The sequence below is a fragment of the Numida meleagris genome, chromosome 5 (assembly GCF_002078875.1).
Source record: "Numida meleagris isolate 19003 breed g44 Domestic line chromosome 5, NumMel1.0, whole genome shotgun sequence".
Classification (NCBI taxonomy): domain Eukaryota; kingdom Metazoa; phylum Chordata; class Aves; order Galliformes; family Numididae; genus Numida; species Numida meleagris.
The window spans coordinates 69,604,521-69,626,880 of NC_034413.1; the positions used below are offsets into that span (position 1 = coordinate 69,604,521).

The following is a 22,360-nucleotide window of genomic DNA, read 5'->3' on the forward strand; positions in this document are numbered from 1 at the left end:
TAGAACCATGGCATGGTTGGGTTGGAAGGACCTAAATGATCATAGAACCATGGCATGGTTGGGTTGGAAGGACCTAAATGATCATAGAACCATGGAATGGTTGGGTTGGAAGGGACCTAAATGATCATAGAACCATGGAATGGTTGGGTTGGAAAGACCTAGAAGATCACAGAACCATGGATTTGTTGGGTTGGAAGGGACCCTACAGCCCCCCCAACTCCACCCTGCCGTGGGCTGGCTGCCCCCCTGCAGCTCAGGCTGCCCAGGGCTCATCCATGGCCTCAGGCACCTCCAGAGATGAGGCACCCACAGCTCTGGGCAGTGCCAGGCCCTCACTGCCTTTGAGTAAAGAATTTCCTCCTTATATGTAACGTAAGTCTATCTTTTCTTTTTCTTTTCTTTTTTTTTTTTTTTGTTTAAAGCCATTACATGTCTTGTCAGCGGCTCTACTGTTTCTCTTTTGCCTGCAGTAAAAAATATATTTCCTATGGAGTGCCTGATGGCCCCGTATCTGCTGTTAGTGATGTTGCTGATTAGAAATTTTTATGTCAACGCTGTGGTTGGAGCGGGATGTAGGCATCAGTGAGAGATGAGCTCTCTGCTTGGAGAGAGCTCATCCAGTGATGACTGGAACCTGACATATTGGAAATTAGAGGCTTAGCGCCTGCAGAGAATGCATGTGCTTATAGCAACTGCTTTGCTAGGATGCTCTTGTGGCACTTGGGCACTGCCTGACTTAAGCTTTATTTATTGATTACTATGAGATAAAGCAATCCAAACTTTACATTACTTTAGAAGTGGCCATTGGTGAGCCTGGATTTCTAGAATTTCCTGGGAATGCCACCCTTCCCTTGGTGCCTTTTCTCTCTGTATCTTATTCATGTTGTATTTTGCTTCTCTCCTTAACTCACTGTGCGCTGAAGAGCCTGTGTAGCAGTGTAATAGCTGTGCTGGGAGGGCTGCGGATGGGAGATAACTGTCTGATTCCCAGTGCTGTGTTCCCACAGCCAACCTGGAAAGAGGTGTGGTTGCCACGAGCAGTAGCAACAAAGGCACAGAGCTGGGGCTGCCTTCTGTCGGTGGCAGCTCATCAAAGGGCCAGGAACATCCATAAAATGAACACTGAAATTACCTGGAAAGCTTCGGGTTTACTCATTTTACTACCACAGGAAAATGCTGGTGATGCATATGCACATAAAACACATTGATTGATATACTGAATATGGTGCATGTTCTTTGAAGGAGCAGACAAGGGGAAGTCCCTTCAGTGTTCTTACAATAACTGTGCTCCCCCAGACCGGCCGTTTTCTGCTGGGGTAATGCTATGACCCTGCTTATTCAGGGTGCTTTACCTGAGTTGTTTCCTTTCTGTGTGAGGGATGCAGTAGTTAATCAACTTCTAAGTCAGCTTGGAAGAGGGTTTAATTGTTAATCACTACCAACAATGCCCAGGAGTGCCTGAACTGATTTGGCGCAATGCATTCTTCCAGCAACAGCAGCGAGCGCTGCATGTTTTTATCAGTCTGCTATAACAGACATTGACTGTAAAGCTTTGACCTGTGGCTAAATCCGTGAAAACTCAGAAGTGGTTTTTAAAGCAGCTCCTGTAATGGTATGGGAATCATGAAGATGCTGCTCGGAAGCGTAACACCGGTGCCGGAGCGGTGATGTGCTACATGCCTGGTGAGTGTCCTCATACCTGGGAACACACAGCAGCTGCTAAGGACTGTGCTCCACCTGTGGGAAGATGCCTGGAGGCATGCAGGAGAGGCAGGCTGGGGAAATACAGGTTTTCCAACCACAGCTGTCTTGGAAATCTGGTGCTTTATTCTGGTTTACCGGTGGTATTTACCTTCGCTAAAAATTCAGATGTTTTATATGCCAGAGCCATTGGATAAAAGAGTTGATAACCGAGACAGAGACTGGAATGCAGATCTTCCTCCTCTCGGGTGAGCGTCTGCTTGGTGTGTGTGTGTGTGTGTGCGTGTGTATGTAGACTTTCTGTCTGCAGGACAGACCTTTGAAGTTCCCTGCAAGCTGTATCAGTTTCAGCAGGAGAGATCAGGAGAGATCAGGAGAGCCAGCTGGCTGTTGGTCAGAGCGCTCGGTGAGAGAAATGGAGGGCTGAGCGCTGCAAACCACAGAGAGCATTAGCCCAGCTCTCCCCAGGTAGACAAGGTACCAGCCTCGAACACCTCACCAGTATCCCCACAGAAAGAAGGAACCTGGTCTGAGTGCCAGCTGGACCGAACCCGTCAGATGAATACACGTGCATCCATGTGAGCCTGAGCTGGGAGTTGGGTGGAGAGGTGCTGGGCCTGCCAGAACGGGCTGTGCCTGCCAGCCAAGCCTCACGTGGTCTGGGAATGGGAAACGGAGATGCCTGTGGGATCCTGGGAACAGCGGAGAGGTGGAATGTGGGGACGTGGGGATTACATATTTCAGCTGTTTGTGTCATGTGGTTGTTCTTGTGGTTTTTAGAGGCATCGGTGGCTTTTTTCAACTTAAACTTGGGGCTTGAAAAAGCTTCTGCTTGAGCTCTGCGTCAGCCCATCTCATCCATATAAACTCAGCTTTCTGGAATCTGGTCACAGACAGAACTACTGATGGGACTGTACAGGTGTGATACCAGTTCTATCATGGGAATGGTCCAGCCAGAGTTTGGTTCGGCTTTTTTCCAACATCTTGTGATAGGGAAGAAAGACTTCGCGTGGAAGGACTGGCAGATGGTGCTGGAATGTGTTGACTTGCCAGTGCAGTGACCAGTGGTTCAGGGAGCTGAAATGTTCATATTCTATTTTGATAGGAAAGCCTGAGGCTGTGAATTTGCATCCTGCAATGCAATACCCAATACACAGGGCAAGTTAATTGTGCCTGTAGCTATAAGAGTATGTTAAATACCAGGGTTTCTAATTTTCCCTCACCTCCAAAACTTGTACCCCATGTATTAATGTGTTTAATTAATCAGCCCTGTAACAAAACTTAAAATCCTGTTTCCCACTGTGACTCAAGTCTTCAGAAAATTATTTTATTTAAAAGCAGCAAATTACTGTTTGGTTTATATTAGATTTTCAGCAGCACACAAGGTTCACCTGTGTTTGCTCAGGTTATTGTTTGAGTGCTGTTATTGAATGGCAGGGATACCCTTGGGTTGGTCACAAACTGCCTCTCATTTTGTAAGCATGTTAATAAAACATAATGAACGTTGCAGTCCCTTTCATGTGATAAGGGCATTAATAATCTAATGAATGTTACAGCCTCCATGTTGAAATGGATGGTATTCAGTCTCTGAGCTGTTCCTCCGTAGCGGTAAGTGGTAGATGTTGGCTATGGAGCTTTCTTCTTTAATCATGGAATCATAGACTCGTAGAATCATTAGGGTTGGAAGAGACCTCTAGGCTCATCTGGCTTATCTTTGTACCGGACTGATTAAGCCAAGCATCTCATTGTATGAATGTGTGGAGCCCGAGCCTCAGATTCTGCAGTGGCTGTCCAACAGCAGGTAACAGCCAGGAGGGATGCTGCGAAGGAACTCCGAGCTTCTGGCTTCCTGCACCTGACTTGAATCATGCCAGCACCGTGTTTGCTATCTTAAAGAAATTACCACAATAAAACACCTTAACGTTTATCTTAACATAATAAAGGAATGCGTTTCTTACAATAAAATATGACTAGACCTGCAGAGAAAATAATAGTCTCTATATTAGCTTCAGACAAAGGCAGACTGTACCTTCTATTGCACAGTGTCAGCTTTCACGTTGCACAAGCTGAGAGCGCCCATGAACATTTTTAAGAGCTTTTTTTTTTGAAATTAACAGGTAAGGAAAATTTTAAGATGGTTTTGAGAATCAATCTGTCATCGTTTGTCTTCTGAAGAATGCACGCAATGTTTTAAATAAAAAGAGAGAGGAAGGCAATAGGAGAGGGTTTTGTTGAATGACGTTGATCTCCTTTGGGGTTCTTGTTTGTTTTTCTGCTTGTTAAGCTCCTGACATTGAAACAGGCTTGAAAAGGCTGAGAACTACGACATCAGATGTAGATTTAGGTATGCCATCAGGTCTAGTCGTATAATATATACTGAAGTTGATTTTTACAGCAAAAACTGATGTTGGAAAGCACTGCTTTTCTTCTGTATTTCTCCTCACTTTGAAGCACAACACTCAGTATAGCTGCAGCAGATTTGTAAAATAGATAACGTGCAGAGTTTCATCTTTGTTTTTGAAACTCACTTGATATTCTTGTAGCATTTTTAGAAATCGGTTTCTATTCTTTTTAGCCTAAAGCAACAGTACTGTCGTGGCTCACCGCATCTTGTTAGAAAGTGCACAGGACTGGAATGTGTGGAGTAATGGAACTGAAATCCGTTCTTGAGTATCAAACTGGTTGATGTGCAACTAAGTGTTCTTATTGAATGGCAGCAACCATAGACCTCAGTGCAACAGGCACAGAGGAGAGGTGATAGAAGAAACAATGTACGAAGAGTAAATCATCTACTTTTTATGTTTTCTCATTAAAAAGTATAAGGAAACAAGTTTTCAGTTTATGAAGTGCGCATTTTAGTTAATGAATACTTGATCCTTGACTTAAATGTGGAGAGGTGAATGACAGCAGTGGAAAAATGAAAAGATGTTTGTTTGTTTTTAGAAATGGATCTTGCAGATGTAGGTATTTTCAGATGGCATGGCTCACTGCATCCTTCTTGCACTCCGTGCTGTTGTTCTGTTAGTCAAACTGTGTTTTACACAGTTGATGCTTTTATCTCTGTAAGAAAACCCAAGCAAATCTTTATTCCTCTTGCTCGGTGACTGAGAGCAGTGCTACTTAGGGAAGAAGGCTTTTCCCAAACGTTCTAAAACCGTAGTAGTAATTCCCCAGGGTTCAGCTGTCCTGCAGAGACCTTCCACCGTTCTTCAGTCTGTGGTTTTGACTCTTGAAATGTCAGGAATTGATGTGAAACCATGTGCTGCTGCCACCTCGACTTCTTTATTTTCTTTGTAGTCTTTTTTTTCCTAATCACAGACAAATTGAGAACTTGTTTGTCGTAACGTGAAGGGCTTTTCTCCAAGCCTAAACAGGTGTTTGCTGTAAGTGAGCCTTAGATACCCTGTTGTACTCCACATGAAGGAAGCATGCTGTGGTCTCTCCCATTGCACAAAGGGAAACATGTTATCTCAAATTCTCATTATTTCCCCATTTCTAAACCAGAAAACGAAGCACTTATTTTAAATAATAACCGGTACAAATGTGGGCTTCAAATGAAATGAGATTTCTGTTCCTGGGAAGAGAAGGTCTTCATGCTTCAAGTGGTTTAAGTGCAAAGCGTATGACTGGCAGGTGTTGGATATGTGGTAATTCTGCTTGGCTTTAGGCCATTGAATTAGCCATCCTGCTTTCTTCAGCTTGCTAGGACAATTGCAGATGCCTTGGCTTGTGTCTCCTTGGCAGCTGGAGTTTAGTGGGACGTTGATTCCTAGTGGCTTCCAGGCAGAGTCCCATTGTTTGTCCCTGGGCTCTGCCTAGCACTTACCAGATGCTGCCTAACCAACCCCTTTCTTTGAGCGATCTGCCAACAACCATGGACTTTCATTTCATAGTAATCATTTTATAAAAGAAAAGCTTAATATTATTATGGGCATTTTTATTATTAAAATATTTGCACTACTGCTTCCTCTCAGGACAACTGTGGTTAATGGGCACTGAGTGAGGAACATGTATCTGTAATGATAAAAATTGTCATTGGTGATACTGCCTTCCTTCAATCCTTAATGAAGCAGTGCTGCCATTGGACACAGCTGGGAGGGAAGGTTCATGGGACAGAGCCAGGCTCCACTGGGTAATCAAATGTAGGACATTGTGGTATGGTTCACCCACATGTAAGTGCATCATGTTTCAGTACAAGCTGTCTTGTCTTTTGCTTGTGTTCTGACTTGTCCTCTCCAGCTGTGCTTTCATAGTCACCCACTGCCTTGGTTTCTTCATCATCTGTTTCCTTCTGATTCTTGCAAGCTGTTGATGATTTATATCATCTCCCTTACATCAAGGGAGATCCATCTTCATTTAGCTTAAATCGTGCCTAAGAATATCCCGATTGTTTCTTCCACTTTCTTTGGACTCCAGATTTATGGAAAAGAGCTGACATCCTCAGAAAGGAATCTCAGCTGTAGTTCTGTGCCAGCCTGGTCCATGGGAAATGGTTTCAGTTCTGTTGTTTGCTTGGATCCCACTTTGTTAAGATTACCAGAATTGTTACATTCTTGAATTCTTGGATATTAACTTCTTTAATTGGGAAAGTCCTCAGAACATTCTCTCTGCTTATTTCAAGCACAGGTATATTTGTACTTCAAATCACTTCTAGATGGTGACTTTACAGCCTTCCATCCTCTGTTGTAGAAATACCTCTTTCACTCTTGGTAGAAATAAGGTAAAATGAAGTTTAAATTTTCTTTTTAATGTAAAAATAGGAAAAGGAGTGGTTGTAATGACTTACTCAGGCTTATCTTCTGTATATACAAGTGAGTAAACATATTTAATTGCATAGAATTTCTTTTTTGGAAGTTAAATTGTGGCTGTATAGAGGTTGATGGGGAATCTTGCTTCTGGTTTCAGAGGTTGGGAATTCAACGAGCTGAAGACCCTCTAGCACTTCATATTTGTGTTATTCTGAGCAAAAATAGGATTCATTTTTTCTTCCAGCCTTTCCCCCAATTTGGGGGGTTTTATTTCTTATCATTTTCCGTTCGGCATTCATTCATTTCAGTTCAAAAGTAGAAAAAAAAATCTTTTTTTTCACTCCAAACTGGATGTAGAAATAAAGAAGTGAAGCAGTCAGTAACATGCACTGGAGCATGAGCTGGCAAGTGCCTCTTCATTTAAATTAAGACCACTTCAAAACAGTTTGTGGTGCAAGAGGAAACATTCCGGGTATTATTTCCCCTTAGAGAGAGCTGCAGACTCACTGCACGTGCCTACCTGCTCTTGTCCATGCTATCTTTGATGCATGCATCCCAGAGAGCTAAACCAAATGTTACCAGTTGCTTTCAAGCCATTGAACCTTTCTTTTTTGAATGGACTTCGGAGGCGAGTCCTGCTTTGAAAGTGATTACCATAGATATCTTGTGTATGAAATTAGTGAGGAGGATGCTCCCAGGTTCAGCAGCTGGCCGCACAGCAGGAGCAGCAGGGTGGGCTGTTTAGACCCTAGCAGGTTCTAAATACTAATCTCCACTGGAGATCCTCATGTAGTCTTGGAGTTGGACATTTAGACCAAGAAATGCATTTTACTTCTTCATACAGATTCAACACAAATCCAGCACCTGGCAATCATTCATTTCATCTGCTGCAATTCCGTGGCAGCCAAAGCCTGATCTAACTAATGGCATTTGTGGTGCTGTTTCCTTTCCCCCGTTTTATGCCTTTTCCTTCCATCTTCTTTAGTTCTAGGCCTGCTTTTCCACTGGAAATGGTGGCTAAGGAAGGGAGTTGAAGTCTTCGGATTGCTTTTATTTGCGTATGTTTTATTGTGGGTGAAGACTAGAAGGCATGACCACGCATACAGCTTTTGAGCATACAGCACCTTTGGTTTTGACTCCTTCATCAAGAAGTGGGCTAAAGGAGCACGGTGCCAGAAGGGACCTCGCAGCCCCCACCCACCCAGGCTGCCCAGCACCCATCTGTGGCCTTTGCACCTCTGGGTATGGGGCATCCACAGCTCCGGGCAGCAGTGCCACAACCTACATCTCCCCTCTTTTAGTTTAAAGCCATGCCCCCTTGTCCTTTCCTTGCTTCTCCTTTCTTGTCTTACCTGCCTGAATAGCTTGTGCACCTTCTTGCACGTGGACTAATGACAATAACCATGCTCAGCAGTGATGTCTCCAGTATAATCAGGTGAGAGTCGGCAGCATGGGCCTCACAAAGCTCTTTGTTTGAGCCCAGTGACACAACCTGCCATAAATCCACAGCCACAACCCTGCAGGCTTTTGTACAGAGCAGTTTGCATTCATCTGTGTCTAGCATTTATATCACCGAGGTGTCTCAAGGCAGGCAGACCTGCTGAGTATTTATTGATCTATTACCAAAGCACGTGAGGAATGCGAACCAGCTAGCCAGGAACCAGCTCCAAACAGCAAGGCAGAGCACCGAGTTTATTTTCAGGCAGACTGCTTGGGGGGTGAGGCTCAGAGGTAGCGCTCTGACCGCAGAACACACTAACCACGTCGTCTGCTCCTGCGGTGTTTGCACAGGCATTTACACAGCTGCAAAGCAAACAGCCACGAAACAGAAGGTGCACACCTTCGCTGGGTGTGCTGTGACTGGGGAGGCTGCAGGGGCTCCTTATGGCTCAGCCTGCCAGCATTGTTAGTGCCGAGGTGTGCTTTGTTCGGTTGGGCTTTGTTAGGTGCCCCAAAACGAGATGCACTTGGTGTTAGCACACAAAGGGTACCAAAAAAAAGGGGGGTGGGGGCAAAGGGGATTAAAAAAATCCAGAAAAGGGTCAATACCTTCGCAGGCTGATTGCTTAGAAGAGGATGTCTAAAGGATTTTTAGAGGCTGGAAAAAATGTGTCAGCAACAGAACGGGAGAAAACGTCCCAGTTGTACGTATCTCACGCAGCACAGCACAGCATGTGTTTCTTAGCAGCTGTGACAGGTATCGTGATATCTAAAGCCTGGACACTTCTGTTCAGGGTTTTTACAAGCAAAATCCTGTGCTTAGAGCAGATAGCTCTGCCAGCAGTCACACTTCTGTAAGTAAAGGGATTAGGAGACGTAAGCGCTGGGGCTCTGATTTTTGTATTGTCTGTCAGACCTGAATAAGCAGAGGCTGATGTCGTATGTCAGTTTTTATTTACGCTTTATAGGCAAGATTAAGTTTAGGGTGACTTTTAGAGTGGAAGATAGGTAGGATATGTTTCTAAAGAGAAATTTGTAACAAGACAGAACACCTAGTTATCAACAGTAGCTGCTAAGTAGAAGTTTCTGGCTTTTGAAATTCCACACTGTCCCAAAAAGCGAGACAGTAAATAAATACTACTTCTGTGTCTTGAAGACTATTTTGATGGCATAATAATAACAAGAAAAAAGCTATTGACCTTAAGATATGTCACTTACGTGTTCTGCTAACCCAAACCAGCGGGGTTCCCACCTCATCCCTGGAAGTAGGGATGGAGCAATAGGAAAAATGCAAACGCTGCCACCCACCATCCCCCAGAGAACCTGTTCTGATTCGCGGTGCTGCGTGTCCTATTTGCTGTCTCTACAGAAATTACAAAGATGACAGTACAAGATTATGTGAGAATTAATGCAGTTTCTCAGTTTGTACACGTTAATGCTCTGCCAGCAGTGAACTGTTGAGGAGCCTTGAGAGCATCCCCCACCCTTTGGGTGGCACAGAGCTATGTCAGGTGTTTTTACTGTCCTTATCACCTCCGTAGATGTGCTGCATGATGTTGGAAGCCTGCCTCTATAATGACAGGTGTTGAAAGGAAGATGAAGAAGCAGAATAAATGCTTTCCAAAGCTTGTGATCTTTCTCTCATCCAATTTGCGAGTTATGCAGATCTCCAGTTGTCGCACCTTGTAGTTGTGACTCAGAGGTGTGCGGATGCAGGTGACCTTGTCTTGGCTCAAGTAGCAGTTGCTTTCTAGTCAGGAAAAAATGCCTGATGGAGCTTTCCTTTGGGTTCATCCACACTTCCATCGCAGCAGTCTGGCTTTGCACTGCCAAAACTGTCCTCCCTGTTATTTATAACAGTTGTCAATGGTGGAATGTTAATGACAATTTTTTCTGTTTTGCTGGTATAGCAGTATATCTCTATATCAACTATATTGATTCGTCAGGATAAAGAAATAATCATGTACATCCAATGTCAATGTAAAATTTATCCAAATTACTCAAAGCATGGAGTCTGGCCTGTGTAGTTATCCTTGCGTCATAAACACATCTAGTGGTTGGAACCAGTATTTTAACTGAAGAATAAGCCACTTTATAACTAATCTCTGATATTTATTAGATGAGTGGTCTAATATATTAAAGAAAAAGTGGGCTTTATTTGCCCTGATGTCAGGATTTTTAAAAGAAATTTCAAATTTGTCTTGCACAGAGGAGCCACTTCCCTGTCCATTCTAGCTTCAACACCTTGGAGCGAGATAACAGCACCTCCACCAGCTGTGGAATAACATGTATGTTCAGACAGACTATGAATCTCTAAACCTTTTCTTGTTCCCCAGCAAAATATCTTTGATTTCATAATCTCATCAGTGTTCTGGATATGAAAAAATGCGTTGTTGGAAAACACATGAAGCACATGACTCATGGTTTTGCTTTGGATGTACTAGAGGCTTTACTGCCAACATCTAGAAAAATCCCAAATCAAAACTTCTGCTTAATTTATCACCTGTATAATTTTGTGTCACAAAGCCCTGGCTTTTCTCAGAGAAACTTAATCAAACTCTAACTAGTTTTAACCTTGCTTGGCTTGCAGTACTGTCACATTAATGAAACACAAAAGCAAATCCAAATGCACGTGGAGGAAAATGCATCCATTTAATCTACACATTCATTCTTGCTGGCCTTACAAATGTTCAGGAAAAGGTGAAGAGAGTTTTCCTGAAAGATTGTTTTGGGAACTGTTTGACCTTTGACTGTTTCCAGCAATATTTAACTTCAGAGTGGAAAAATCAGTTTTGTGTATATTAAAAGCAGGTATTTCATTAAAATGCTGTCATTATGTCAGAAAATGCAAACACTTGCCTTTCTGTTCGTTTTAGACGGTGTGGATGGAGTTCAGAGGAGGTGAACAAGAATGACCAAAATAGAAGATGCCTTTTGTAAGAGAAGCTTGGAAGAGCTAACTGCAAGGATCACAGCTAAATAATAACTGAACAGGGACACAACGCTGTTTTTTCAAAGTAAAAAGTAAGTAACAGAAGTGAGCATTTCCAGAAGCAGGGGGGAGCCTGGTCCCGAAAGCCTCAAATAATAAGAGATCTTATTTAGATTTCAAAGGAGAAGGTTTTTTAGGCTGAATATTAGGACATATTTCCAAGTTCACCTGTGAATGCAGATGGGAAGTGCATTGCTGAAGGCAGTGATTTAGTGGTTGGCATTTTAAGAATGAGTTCCATATGTTTTCTGGTAAGTAAAAGCTCTGTGCAGCACCTTGAGCTCTTTTCTTGCTTGGTACAGAGTGCTACAGCAATCTTTGCTTGCGATTTGTTAAACTTCGGATTTATTAGCACTTTCTTATTTTTTGGTGAGATAGCAGCGGTTACATTTGAACATAAAATAAAACCGAAGGGCTGCATTTTAAAGCAGTTGAAATGGGGAATCAAAAAAAGTCCGTTTCTGTGCAGTTCAGACAAAGGCAGAGATCAGCACCTGCAGCTCTGCTCCTCTCCTGGGAGGCTGTAGGCCGCCATGAGGCCTACCCTCAGTCCTCTGAGCTCAACCAACCGAGTCACCTCAGCTGCTCCTCTGCAGTTGTGCCCTCTGTCCCCTTGTCCTTTTCACTTGTGCAGCCACTTAGGAGCCACGCAGGAGAGAATCATTCCAAGCATTGTCTGTTCCAGGCAGCTTTCTGAGCCCTGGAGGTATTCGTGACACAAAGCCGGAGAGCTTTCACGTAGATGGGATACTTAAGCTGTGTGTATAATTAAGATGGGATTATTTTTTTCATCACCCCACCCCTCTTTTCCCTACCCCACTCTTCCAAGCCTTTGAAGAGTGGCCAGCCTTCTGGCGTGTCTGTCATAGTTCTCCTGTTTCTGGAGCGCTTCCAGTGTTGGAGATTCCTGACAAGTTACAGGATTGTATCAGATAGGGCCCATGAGGTGATCCTGTCGGCAGAATTGCTGCACCTCTGCTCTTCTCCGTGTCACCAGAATAAAGCAGAGATGCACCTGGTCTCCAAGCTGAAAGATGGAACCAAAAATTGCTGGAATGAACCGTGTCCCTCAGCTGAGTATGTGTGAATATCCTGTTGCAATGCGGATGGAAGTGTGCAGGAAGCGTTTCAGCTTTCTCTTCATGCTGTACTGAAGTTGTCAAACACTTTTGGTGTGTTATAGCTGAGACAAGCTAAGGAAGATCCCACTTTTAAAAGTAAGTTGTTTGTAAAGAGCAACCATGCGAATAGAGGAAGAAACTGGTAGTGGCTTTGGCACAGTTTTACACCAGTGCGAAGCTCTGGGCAGCCATAAATGCAAAGCACCCAGCCCTAACAGGAAGGGTCTAGAAGTGTTGGTAGATATGGGTCCCTGTGTTCATCAGCTGAGTACTTTTCCTCCTGTTCTGAATGGTGTATTAGATTTTCAGGTGTGCCTGATGTTTAAGGTTTGACTATGTGTTTCAACAAGCTTGCCTCCTTTGTGACGAAGTGTAAAATTGAATTCACATCTGTAAGAATACATTATTGATGGCTTTGAACAAATACCTCCTGGAAAACTGGGTCTGTATTTTCCAGCTCTTAAGCTGGCATGTTCATTTTTCCTTGTTTGATTTAATATCAAATGCCTAGTTCAGTGATTTCTCGAGTGTCCTTAGGTCTTACCATGAATAACTTAAAAAATAAAATCCTCCCGATCTTTTGTCTTTGGAATAAATTCTGGAAAGATAGTGCAACAATTAGTGCAACAATTAATTAGCTTTCTTGCTTCTAGTTACTGATTACTCAAGTTGCTTTCAGTGAGCCATTCTTGGTTCAACTTAACCAGTCCCTAAAACTTTGTGCATAAGCCAGGCGTGTTAACTTTTGACCTCATTTTGGCTGACAGTAGCAACCATCAGCAGCTGGAGAACTTTATCTTTCCGCAACAATTTATAGTGCCTACGCACTGCCTGATAAGAGAGCTGCAGGAATTTGGCCCCTGCTGCAGCATCACTTCACTCTGTTCAGTGTGAAATTGTTTTGCAGGGATAAAAAAACCACTGAGATGACCGCTCATGGCAAAGGTGACAGAGCGGTGGTTTTGCTCTGAAGTTCACTCTGTACCCTGCATAGAACCTTTCATAGTCTCTTCTTGACCCTTTTTTCTTTCTTTTTTTTTTTTTGCCTAAAAATACTGTGCTTTTCCCGCTATGCTTTTAGTTATTTGTTATTTTGATGCAACTGGCTGACCGTGCTTTTGGGTTCTTTGGAATGGGATAACGAGTGTTAAACTGGGAGTTTTATTTGTCAAAGGTTGTGCTCTAGATCTGCAACTGAACAGACTTGGCTGTGAAGAGGTTTCGTCTCCAGCACTGATGCATTCATGGAGGATGCATATTGAGGTAGTGCTTTGCTAATTAGGGGGAAGTCATTGCTGTAACGTTGTTTTTGACTTTTGTGAATTGCTGTTGTGCTTCTGTGTAAGACATGGCACAGGCGGGCGATTTGCACGGGCAGTGTGAAGATATTGCCACTTGCTTGTGCACGTGGTGAGCCCAGCAGCTGGCAGACCTCCTTTACAAGTAGGCAGGGTCCTGCCTGGTTGGAGGACACTCACTGAGGTCTGTCCCCAGGCCTGGGGCTGCCATCCACGTGTGTGCCTTGTTAGGTCTTTGTCAGTGTTTTCCGAACGACGTCCTTGAAGTCATCCGACTGTATTTCTAACCTGCAATCCACTCTTCAAGGAAACAGTACAAATTAAAGGTCAGACACAGACACAGACATTTCTTACGGTGGAATTACAGGATGCAGTGAGCGGGGTGTTGCACTGCTAGACTCATAACTACGAAACATCAAAGAGGTAATTCACGCTGGTGTGGCAAGTGAGGAAGTGACATGTAGATAATAATTGCAAATCAGCATCGTGCTCTTAGGCATTTGAGTTGGAGCCTCTGCTTGTACATCAGCAGACCTGACCGGATCAGCGGTTTCTCCCTAGGACCAGGAGGATTAGAGAGTCATTCATCATTTAAACATTCTCTGAATGCTTGTTGTTGTATTTAACCTGTAATCTTGTTTTGCATTAAAAGCCTCACGTACTGTATCTCCCTGATATGTTTGATGGAAGGAGATTTTGGAAAACAGCCAAACCAAACAAAACAAAACTAGGGGGCACTGGAGAAATCTGGCAACAGGTATCACCAGAGCTTATTGCAGCGTCTGGTTCTTCCTGACTTGGAAGGAGGGAATTGCTCTCTCTTTTTCTGTTCTGTATTTTTCTGCTGCGGAATTGAGGATTGCTTGAATTCTGCTATGTCACCCTACAAATTCTTGGGGAGTTAAACCCACAGAACATCAACAGAAGGCTTAAGCACACTTGCAGTATGCATTTATTGACTGGAGGAATGTGTGTTGGCCGTATTACCAGTAGACAGCAGTAATTATCCAAATGAAGACCGTCCTTGTTTCTTTAATTAGGTGATCAGTACTTAAGTAACCAAGAGTTTTGAAGAGAAAATGGAGGCAGGGTGGAGGAAAGTAGTGTCTGTTTTGCACTGTGCTCTGTCTTGGTCTGCATTCAAGGAATTTAGCTGTCTTTCTTTCTCTCTTCTGGTAACCTCTGTTGTCTTTTCTAGACATTTTTTTTTGTCTCCCAACACCTTTCTGCTCAACAGTTTAACTCAGCTACTGATGTATTTTGCTAAGCAAACCCAACCACCTTTTATAGACTCTAATGAGTTGGTGTGGTCAAATGGCCTATTTAATTTTTATTAAGACCACTTTTTCCTAAGGTCAGGATTTATACCTGTAATACAGGCAGTATTTATTATCATGTACTACTGAATATTCAGTTACCTTTTGATCCTTAAGTAGGACATACAGCTGCATGTATGATTACAGCTGTTCTTACTATTCCATCAGATGTGGCAGCTACACATTATGAGGCTTCAGTTCACCACGCATTGCTGGGAGTTTGAGACATTTCCCTCTTGTTCTACACTGTGTTGCCTTCTGCTGCTGCATCCACTTCTTCATGGGCACTGCTATGTGTCTCTGGTAAAGTACACAGATATTTCTTGAAAACACCATGTTTGAGACCCTTGATGCAGCATCCCTTTATACTGATAATACAGATGATAAAAGCATTGGCTCGGAGTGGTTCAGATTTGTGTCTTTTTCCCACTGCTGCCTTTGAATGCCTGAAGCCCATTCAGAACTGCAGCAAGAGAGCTCTCTTACTTCAAAAGACTCTTGAACTTCTTTTTTCCTGTAGTAAAGTTTATTGCTTCCTATCTGTTTGCCTGGTATTATGGAAGGGTAGCTTACCACCTGCTGTGTAACTTAGTTCTCTAAAATTCTTCAGCTTATATTCAGGCTCTAAAATTTGCTGATTTTACCTCATTTTCTAGCTTCTTAGCCAGTGAACTTGTCCTGGCCCTTCTGTCCATGTTTTTCTTTTAATTGTCTTGATCAGGTTTATTGATGCAGCCCATTCTGCATTCCTTTTCCCTGTTTTCCCTCATTCGTTTTCCACACCTAACCTCTGTTTATCAGTGCAAGGATAAGTGAGAGTCTGAAAGGATGTTCTTTTTGAGCCTTTCTGTGTTTGAGGGGTTTAATACTGTTCATATGTAGCTCAGGCACAAAACATTGCTCCAGGCTGACACTTGGAACTGAAGATCTGAGTTGGAAAATGTTTCATTTATGTTCTTTTGTTTACACGCGGATGTAAATCCTTGAAGTGGAGATTTAATTTCTGTTTGTGTCAATTTCTTCATAATCCGTGCAAGGATCATGTTAGAAGTGACGGGGTGGAAGTAATAAGCTACCAGGTTCCCTCTGAAACTCTTTATTCTTGCATTGGTGTTCACAGAATGTGCTCTGAGGAACTGCTGTATGCACAAGTAGGACTTGATCTACAATTTCTGGTAGACATCTGACCTCTAAAAAGAGGTATTCCCAGTCTGTGGAGAATTGGTGTATTTCATGACCTACAGTGTGAAAAGGAATATAGTTAACAAAAGAGAATTTAGTATACTATTAGCAACAATGAACATTTAATTTTTCTTCAGTTTAGATGTAAAGTGTGATTCGGCTGCAGGGTAGGGCTTAAGTCTGCCTGTCTCCATTTGCAGTACAGCCAGGCTTTGATCAGTGGGTGCTTTTCCCTGGGTGGCAGAATTTATGCTATGAACAAAAAATGTGCAGAGGACAGTAAACAGAGATCTTCAGCGTCTATGAAAGATTTATGTTTTTCAGCTTAGAAAATGTGACAGCTGAATCAGAGATGGGGCAGGCAATCATTAAATCATGGAAAATATGGGGAGAGGCAGTAGAGAATAGTTATTCCTGGTTTGTCATAGCACAAGGACTAGGTGCTGTAAATGAAACAGGCGGCTCATTTAAAACAAAGGGAGGGAAGTACTTCCAAAAGGTATGTAGTTGTACTTCGGAATTTATTGCCATGGGATGCTTTGATTACCAGAACTGTAGTTTTGTTCAAAATGTGACAGCCCATGGGTGGTTCAGTTAGCCAGCCCATGGTCGGGCAGTTAAACTCCAAGAGCTGTACGCTGCCACTGACAGAAAGTCACTGAAGTGATGGAGGGAGGAATAAATGTATATGGGAAGAGCTATCCCTATGGGTTGGAGTGTTCTTGTATTCCCGAAACATCTCTTTTCTGGGCTCTTTTGGAGAAAAGAAAGCTTCCTGACTCCTGCTTCATAACCCAGCTCAGAACCATCTCCCAGCCAAAGGGTGTTTCATTGTTGAGAGAGAAGAAGCCTGACAGGGCCAAAAAAGTGGAATATATGCTGCACTCATCCATTAAGGGAGAGTATTGAAAGACGTGTTCAAATAGAATCATAGAATCGCCAAGGTTGGAAAAGACCTGCAAGATCATCCAGTCCAACCGTCCACCTATCACCAATAGTTCTCACTAAACCATGTCCCTCAACACAACGTCTAAACGTTCAAGTACTTCTGTCCTGTCAATCCAAAGGGACAGTAAATAACACAACTAAAATCCTGCAAACCCTACGAAGCACAATGGGCCAACACCTGTGTTTCCTTGTATTGCTCTCTGTGCTTTTCATAGAATGTTTGCAAGTGCTGAGGGAAATCTGTACATCCCAGTGAATGGCTGTTAAACAGAAGGGTCATCTACTGCTACAACTACTGAAATGTATGGGGTAGTTCTTGATATGAGAGTGTTTTTCATATTGGTGTTTTTATTTTCTTACTAGTATTTGTTAGTGGTTTCTTTTCCTCAGTAGTGTTTTTTTTCCTTATGTCTTGTGCCCTCATTTCCAGCTTATCTGAGCGCTAATTCGATAATGACCTATCTGCCTAAAATACGATTAAGGTTACACAAAGGATTTTCTGAGTGACCTTATGAAAAAGCACGTGGGGCCTTTGATGGCGAGGAGCTAGAATGTGAGCTCCCACACACAAAAGGAGTACAATTTCTGCTTTCCCTGGTGAATTGCTTTCTGTTTGGAGGGGAATAGTAGTAAGGCAAGTTTTCATCTGCCTTCATTTATATGGATAGCTTACTGAAATGGCATCCAGCAGTTCTTGGAAGTGCCCTGTACAGTAGGAGAAGCACAGTAAGGGGGAACAACTGCAATAAACTACTTATACAGCCTTTATGTTGAATAGTGAATCTGTTTTGAAGGACAGCATGCAAACATTATATGGTTTGAATATGGTATTTGATGTTTTCTAGTAGGCTTTATCAGTAACCACATAGATTAGTTGCTGCAATGGATTTAGGATTGTGTGTCTGCTCTGTTCTGAAAGGGAGAGTTACCAGCCGAAAAAAGGGCAGCCAGTCTCGGTCTTCACTTGGTGTTTAGCCCAGCTGTACCAGCTCATAAATCTCTGAAGAAACCTCTGATGAGATTTCAGATAGAGAAACTGGCACTTGCTCCTAGAACACAACACTTACTTGTATGGTTATTACCCAGGGCTGCCTCAGCTGCCAGGGATTTATTGCTGTCAGGAAAGTGAGAATTTTTTCTGCCTGTAGTGCTTTTCTGTTGATTTGTGAGCGGGAAAAGAAGGAAACAGAAGAATTGCCAACTTTAATTTGTCAAGTAAAGTCTCGTGCACTACACTATAGGCGATATATAGAGTGAATAAATCTCCCCACCTACAGGCATTCATACTGCTACTTGTGACTGCACTTTCAGTGTATTCAACAATGTCTTTTGGGCAGATAAATGCAGAGGCAGAGAGTGCACATGGTCTCTATTGTTCTTCTAATTGGATGAAAACTATCCATTAGGTCAGATTAGAAATCACTTCCCATGTTCTGTTTTATTCCTGCATTGACTTGAAGGAGAGGAGTGATGGGGGCTTTGAGGAATGCAAACTCTGTGCCCAGAAGCTAAAGCTGATTTCTTCTTGGAGAGCAGCACTGCAGAGGTGGGAAGGTGGGAAGGATATCTGAAGGGAAATAGGCTGCAAGAGGAGCAGGGACAGCTTGGTGCTGTCCTGACATGAATGGCTGGTACTGGAAATGGATGGCTACCTGTCCTGCACACTGTGCAATGAAAAAATCTAGTGACTATTTAGGGAAGTGTATTATGAAAAAGGCTGTGAAACGCTATATGAGCATCCGTGGCAACGATGAGGAGGCCAGAGGTGAGGGTTGCCTGATTCTTTTTGAATCCTGGGAATGTTTCCTTATCTAGGGTGACACTCAAGGCTGAGGCCCTAGCAAATGAACAAGTATTTCTGAGATGGTGGAAGTGAGATGTCCTTTCAGCTGCTTGCACGGTGACAGGCTTCCAGTTCTACAGCAAAACTGGACAAAAATTAACGATTTTCAATTGATTTTAATTATATATTACCATATTTCACAGAATCACAGAATTGTAGGGGTTGGAAGGGACCTCTGGAGATCACCTAGTCCAGCCTCCCAGTATTTAATTATTAATGCTTAGTACCAAGTCATGTGGAGAGACGTGTGTGGAGAGCTCTGCACTCTTACTCAAGAAATTTGAGCCTTAGAGGAAGAGAACAGTGCAGCATTTGGATTTTGCAGTTGAAGGTATGGCGTATATGTCAACATGGCTTTTGTGAAGCTGTGGAAAGGAGCTCTTTCTGTTTGTGTTGTCCCTCCCTTTGAAACAAGAGCAAATCACTCCTCTCTCACTGCAGCAGAAAGCTGGCTGGGGCTGTTCAGGTAACAAATTGTGCCAAGTGCTGCTCGTGGGTAATAGTTCTCATCTACTAAAAACTTCTTGCTGCTTTCAGCTGCCTGGATTAGAGGTGATGATTGGAAGCAAATGCCATTTTTACACTGGGTCAGACTGGAGGGGTCAGCAATTTATTAAGCCTAGTTAATTTAAAGCATTTCAGAATGAACGAATGACTCTTAATTCGTTTTGTGATTGAATCTGCGTAAGGAATTTAAACATGCTTTGTGAGTACCCTTAGAAAAATAAAGCCTTTATCTCTTCACCGTGCTTGCTTTTGCAGAGTTCACATCTCCTGGGTGTGTCATCCAAGTTAACCTTTAAGACAACGCTGTAAAATGCGTGTAGATATATTCTGTCACGTGTATTAATGTTTTCCTAAAAGGTACCAGTGCCAAGCTCTCAGCTCACTCTTTGGTGGCAAATTGTAGGAGCAATGCAAACAGAAAACCTTGTCTCAGAAATGGGATTATTGTTTTATCCATTAGTGGTTGCATCTCTAGTAGAAATAAATCTATCCAAAAGGAAAATCAGGAAGCCATATTTCAACTATCCGTTGCTTTAGAGTGAAGTAGTGTGAGACTTAAGAGAATAAGCTGGGGGAAAATGCACAGTTTGAGCTCATCTGATGAAAACAACATATTCAAGGCTGTTTGCTCGAGATGTTATGTCAGCCTGTGTAGGGCAAGGCAGAATAATGGCAATTACTCAAATACTACATTGGTTTTCAGCGACTGCAAGGATCGGCATCAGTGATGTGGAAGAGGGGATTCTGTGCAACAAAGCATTTTTCTGAAGTGTAATTAGTGACACTGTGATTAATTTTCTGTTCAAAACTAGTTATGTTACAGTGCTAGCGATGTTATGCATGATGTATGACGTTGAGCTGCAGTGCAGGTTTGTGGGCAATACAATTTCAGGCCTTAATTGGATAGCTGTTCCTATTGTATTCTGTACTGACTGACAGCAATTGGAATTTCCCTCTTTCCCTGCCTCCAGCACGTTTGCAATGAAAATTGGTCCTTTTAAGAGATGGAAAGATCATGTAGGCCATGGTGGTACAACTTGCAAAAGACTTCTGCTTTTAAAGTTACATTTTTTCAGTAAAGAGTTTCTTAAAAATGGAAAGTCTTAGATGTTGAAATGTATCCAGGTGCTTTTGACGTGTTGTTTAAATGGGATGCAGTGCTGATTGACAGCAGTGTGCTGCAAGGAGAACACAAACATCACCTGGGGAGAAATGGTGCCAGTTCGTTTTCTCAGCTGCTGTAGTTTGTGTAGGGACAGACATCTCCTTGCTGCAGACACTGTATGGATAAACAGAAGTTTCTTTGCGGTGAGTTCAATGCGAAGACAGACGGCTTGTTCTTCACAGGTGACTTTTAAACTTGCCCTCTGCCCTGAAATAAAGAGCTGAATGTTGGCACCAGTGAACTTACCGCACGGATGGGGTTGGATTAAAGGAGGTTTAAGCATTCTTTCCAGATGTATGAGCTCAGCTGGTGTGTAGCTTAAATCTTAGCTCTAAAATATGCTGAGCGTCAAGCTTGTGAAAAATGTCTTTGTGATGCAGAAGCTGCCATGCCTTCTAATTTCCTGACTCCCTCAATGCCCTTTTAGGTTCAGACAGATGATGATGAATCTCAGATTTGAAGTAGGATTGCATCCAAACCATGTTTTCCCCTAGCAAATTCTTTCTTTGCAAATAGCAATTTGAAATTTTAGTTTGAAAGGGAGCGTGGTATTTGTTTCCCAAACAGAAGTCAGGTAGGTTCTCATTTCTATTGCGTATTTTATTGCCTAGAATGGCAGGTGTAGCTTTTGGGGCGTATGTTACTGTGTATATGGCACATAGTTTGTGGTAGAATTACAGGTAGTTAGGGGAAGGAAAAATGCAAAATTATATTGCCATATGTAGGAAGTTTGTATGTATATAAGATGGAAGTAGTTTTAAAACAAATGCACGTTTATCCTTTCATCTGATTTTTTTGCAAGACAAGTAAAAGCACTGTTTATTCCCCTTCTCTCTAGAGTAATATTAAGTTCCCATTTCCAGTCTTGCACAGGTGGGAGAGAGATTTAAAACCGTTTCATGTGTGATATAAAGAAGTTGTTACAAGCTTAAGTGTCAAACTTATGGTTATCCGCAGCTTTGACAAAGTGCAGTTGTTGGAGGAGATTCTACACTTGCAGAAGGGAAAAGGAAATGTATGTCTCCTTAATGGATTTTTAGGTAGAACAAATTACTTCTCAAAGCTGATCAGGGATTCTGAACTTTAAAATGAACATCAGCGCTCAAAACTACTCTTTGCTGAGCAGTTTTGGCTGTAAAAGAAATGAGGTGTCAGTCGAATTATAATGCAGTTTTCATCCCCTGGATCTCCTCTTTTGTGTGAGCTTAGAACAAACGCGTGCGTTATCCTTGGGAATGCTTCACTTCCATGGCACTGCTGAGGTTTATCACATTCATCATTTTCATAGCCATTGTTGTTGCCCATATTGTGTCAGTACTGAGACACCTCCATGTCTCCATATCTGCTTGCATCACTCCCTGCCATGCCAGCGTTATACCCCCAGCGAAATGGTGTTGTCTGTACCAGATCCGTGTTTTGTTTTTATAAGACCTTAGATAAAGAACTCTATAATTTTTTGTAATTAAGACCAATTTTAATTCCAGGCATGGTTAAGTGTATTGTGGGTGAAGATAAAGAAATGAGTTTAAAAATGATCTTGATGGCATTAATTCTATTCTGTCGGTGTTATTAGTTGCAGTTATGTGTCGGTGTAATACAAAAACTTTTCCTTTGTTATTCTGTACTGATGGTAACATGCTGTAAGGAAAATAGAAGCGTCTGTTTATTAAAAAAGAAAGGGTAGAACTTGTATAACGAATAGGTTTATTTTGCACAGCCGTAGTAGCGTTTTGGGGCTGCTTAATCTTTCAAAATACTTCCTGTTTCCACTCTTTTAAAATGTACTTTAAGTATACTCGCTTATTTCCCACAGAAAATGAAGCTTTTCCCTTATTCTCTCCATCCATTTATTCACTGTCTGAGTTTTGAAGCGCGGTAAATGCTGCTTTACAAATCAAATTAAATGGTCTCCAGAGGAAAAAACATGAGAGTGGGAGCACTCCTGTAGGAAGCAAGGAAGCTGGGGAGCTATTTTTCTCCCTTTACATAAGTGAAAATGTCAGTTTTACCCTTTCTGACTTGATGTAGAGAACACCTGATGATGTCAGGTGTTGGCTATACCTCTTTCAGCCCTTACAATACATACCTTTCTGCCTGTG

General features: G+C 42.5%; 1 protein-coding gene across 4 annotated transcripts in view; it reads left to right on the top strand.

Annotated features, from left to right (window-relative positions):
* Positions 1-22,360, top strand: part of LYPD6B (LY6/PLAUR domain containing 6B) — a 37,164-nt gene that overhangs the window by 5,872 nt on the left and 8,932 nt on the right. The window contains exon 2 of one of the 4 annotated variants that reach the window (XM_021399747.1): positions 10,766-10,913. Coding sequence is in view for 3 of the 4 variants with exons in the window: in XM_021399748.1 (XP_021255423.1) it covers positions 20,309-20,404 (96 nt within the window). In the remaining variant the exon portion in view is untranslated. Of the gene's footprint in view, positions 1-10,765; positions 10,914-15,527; positions 20,405-22,360 lie in introns of those variants that run through there. The other 3 variants (XM_021399748.1, XM_021399744.1, XM_021399743.1) reach the window with 3 other exon arrangements.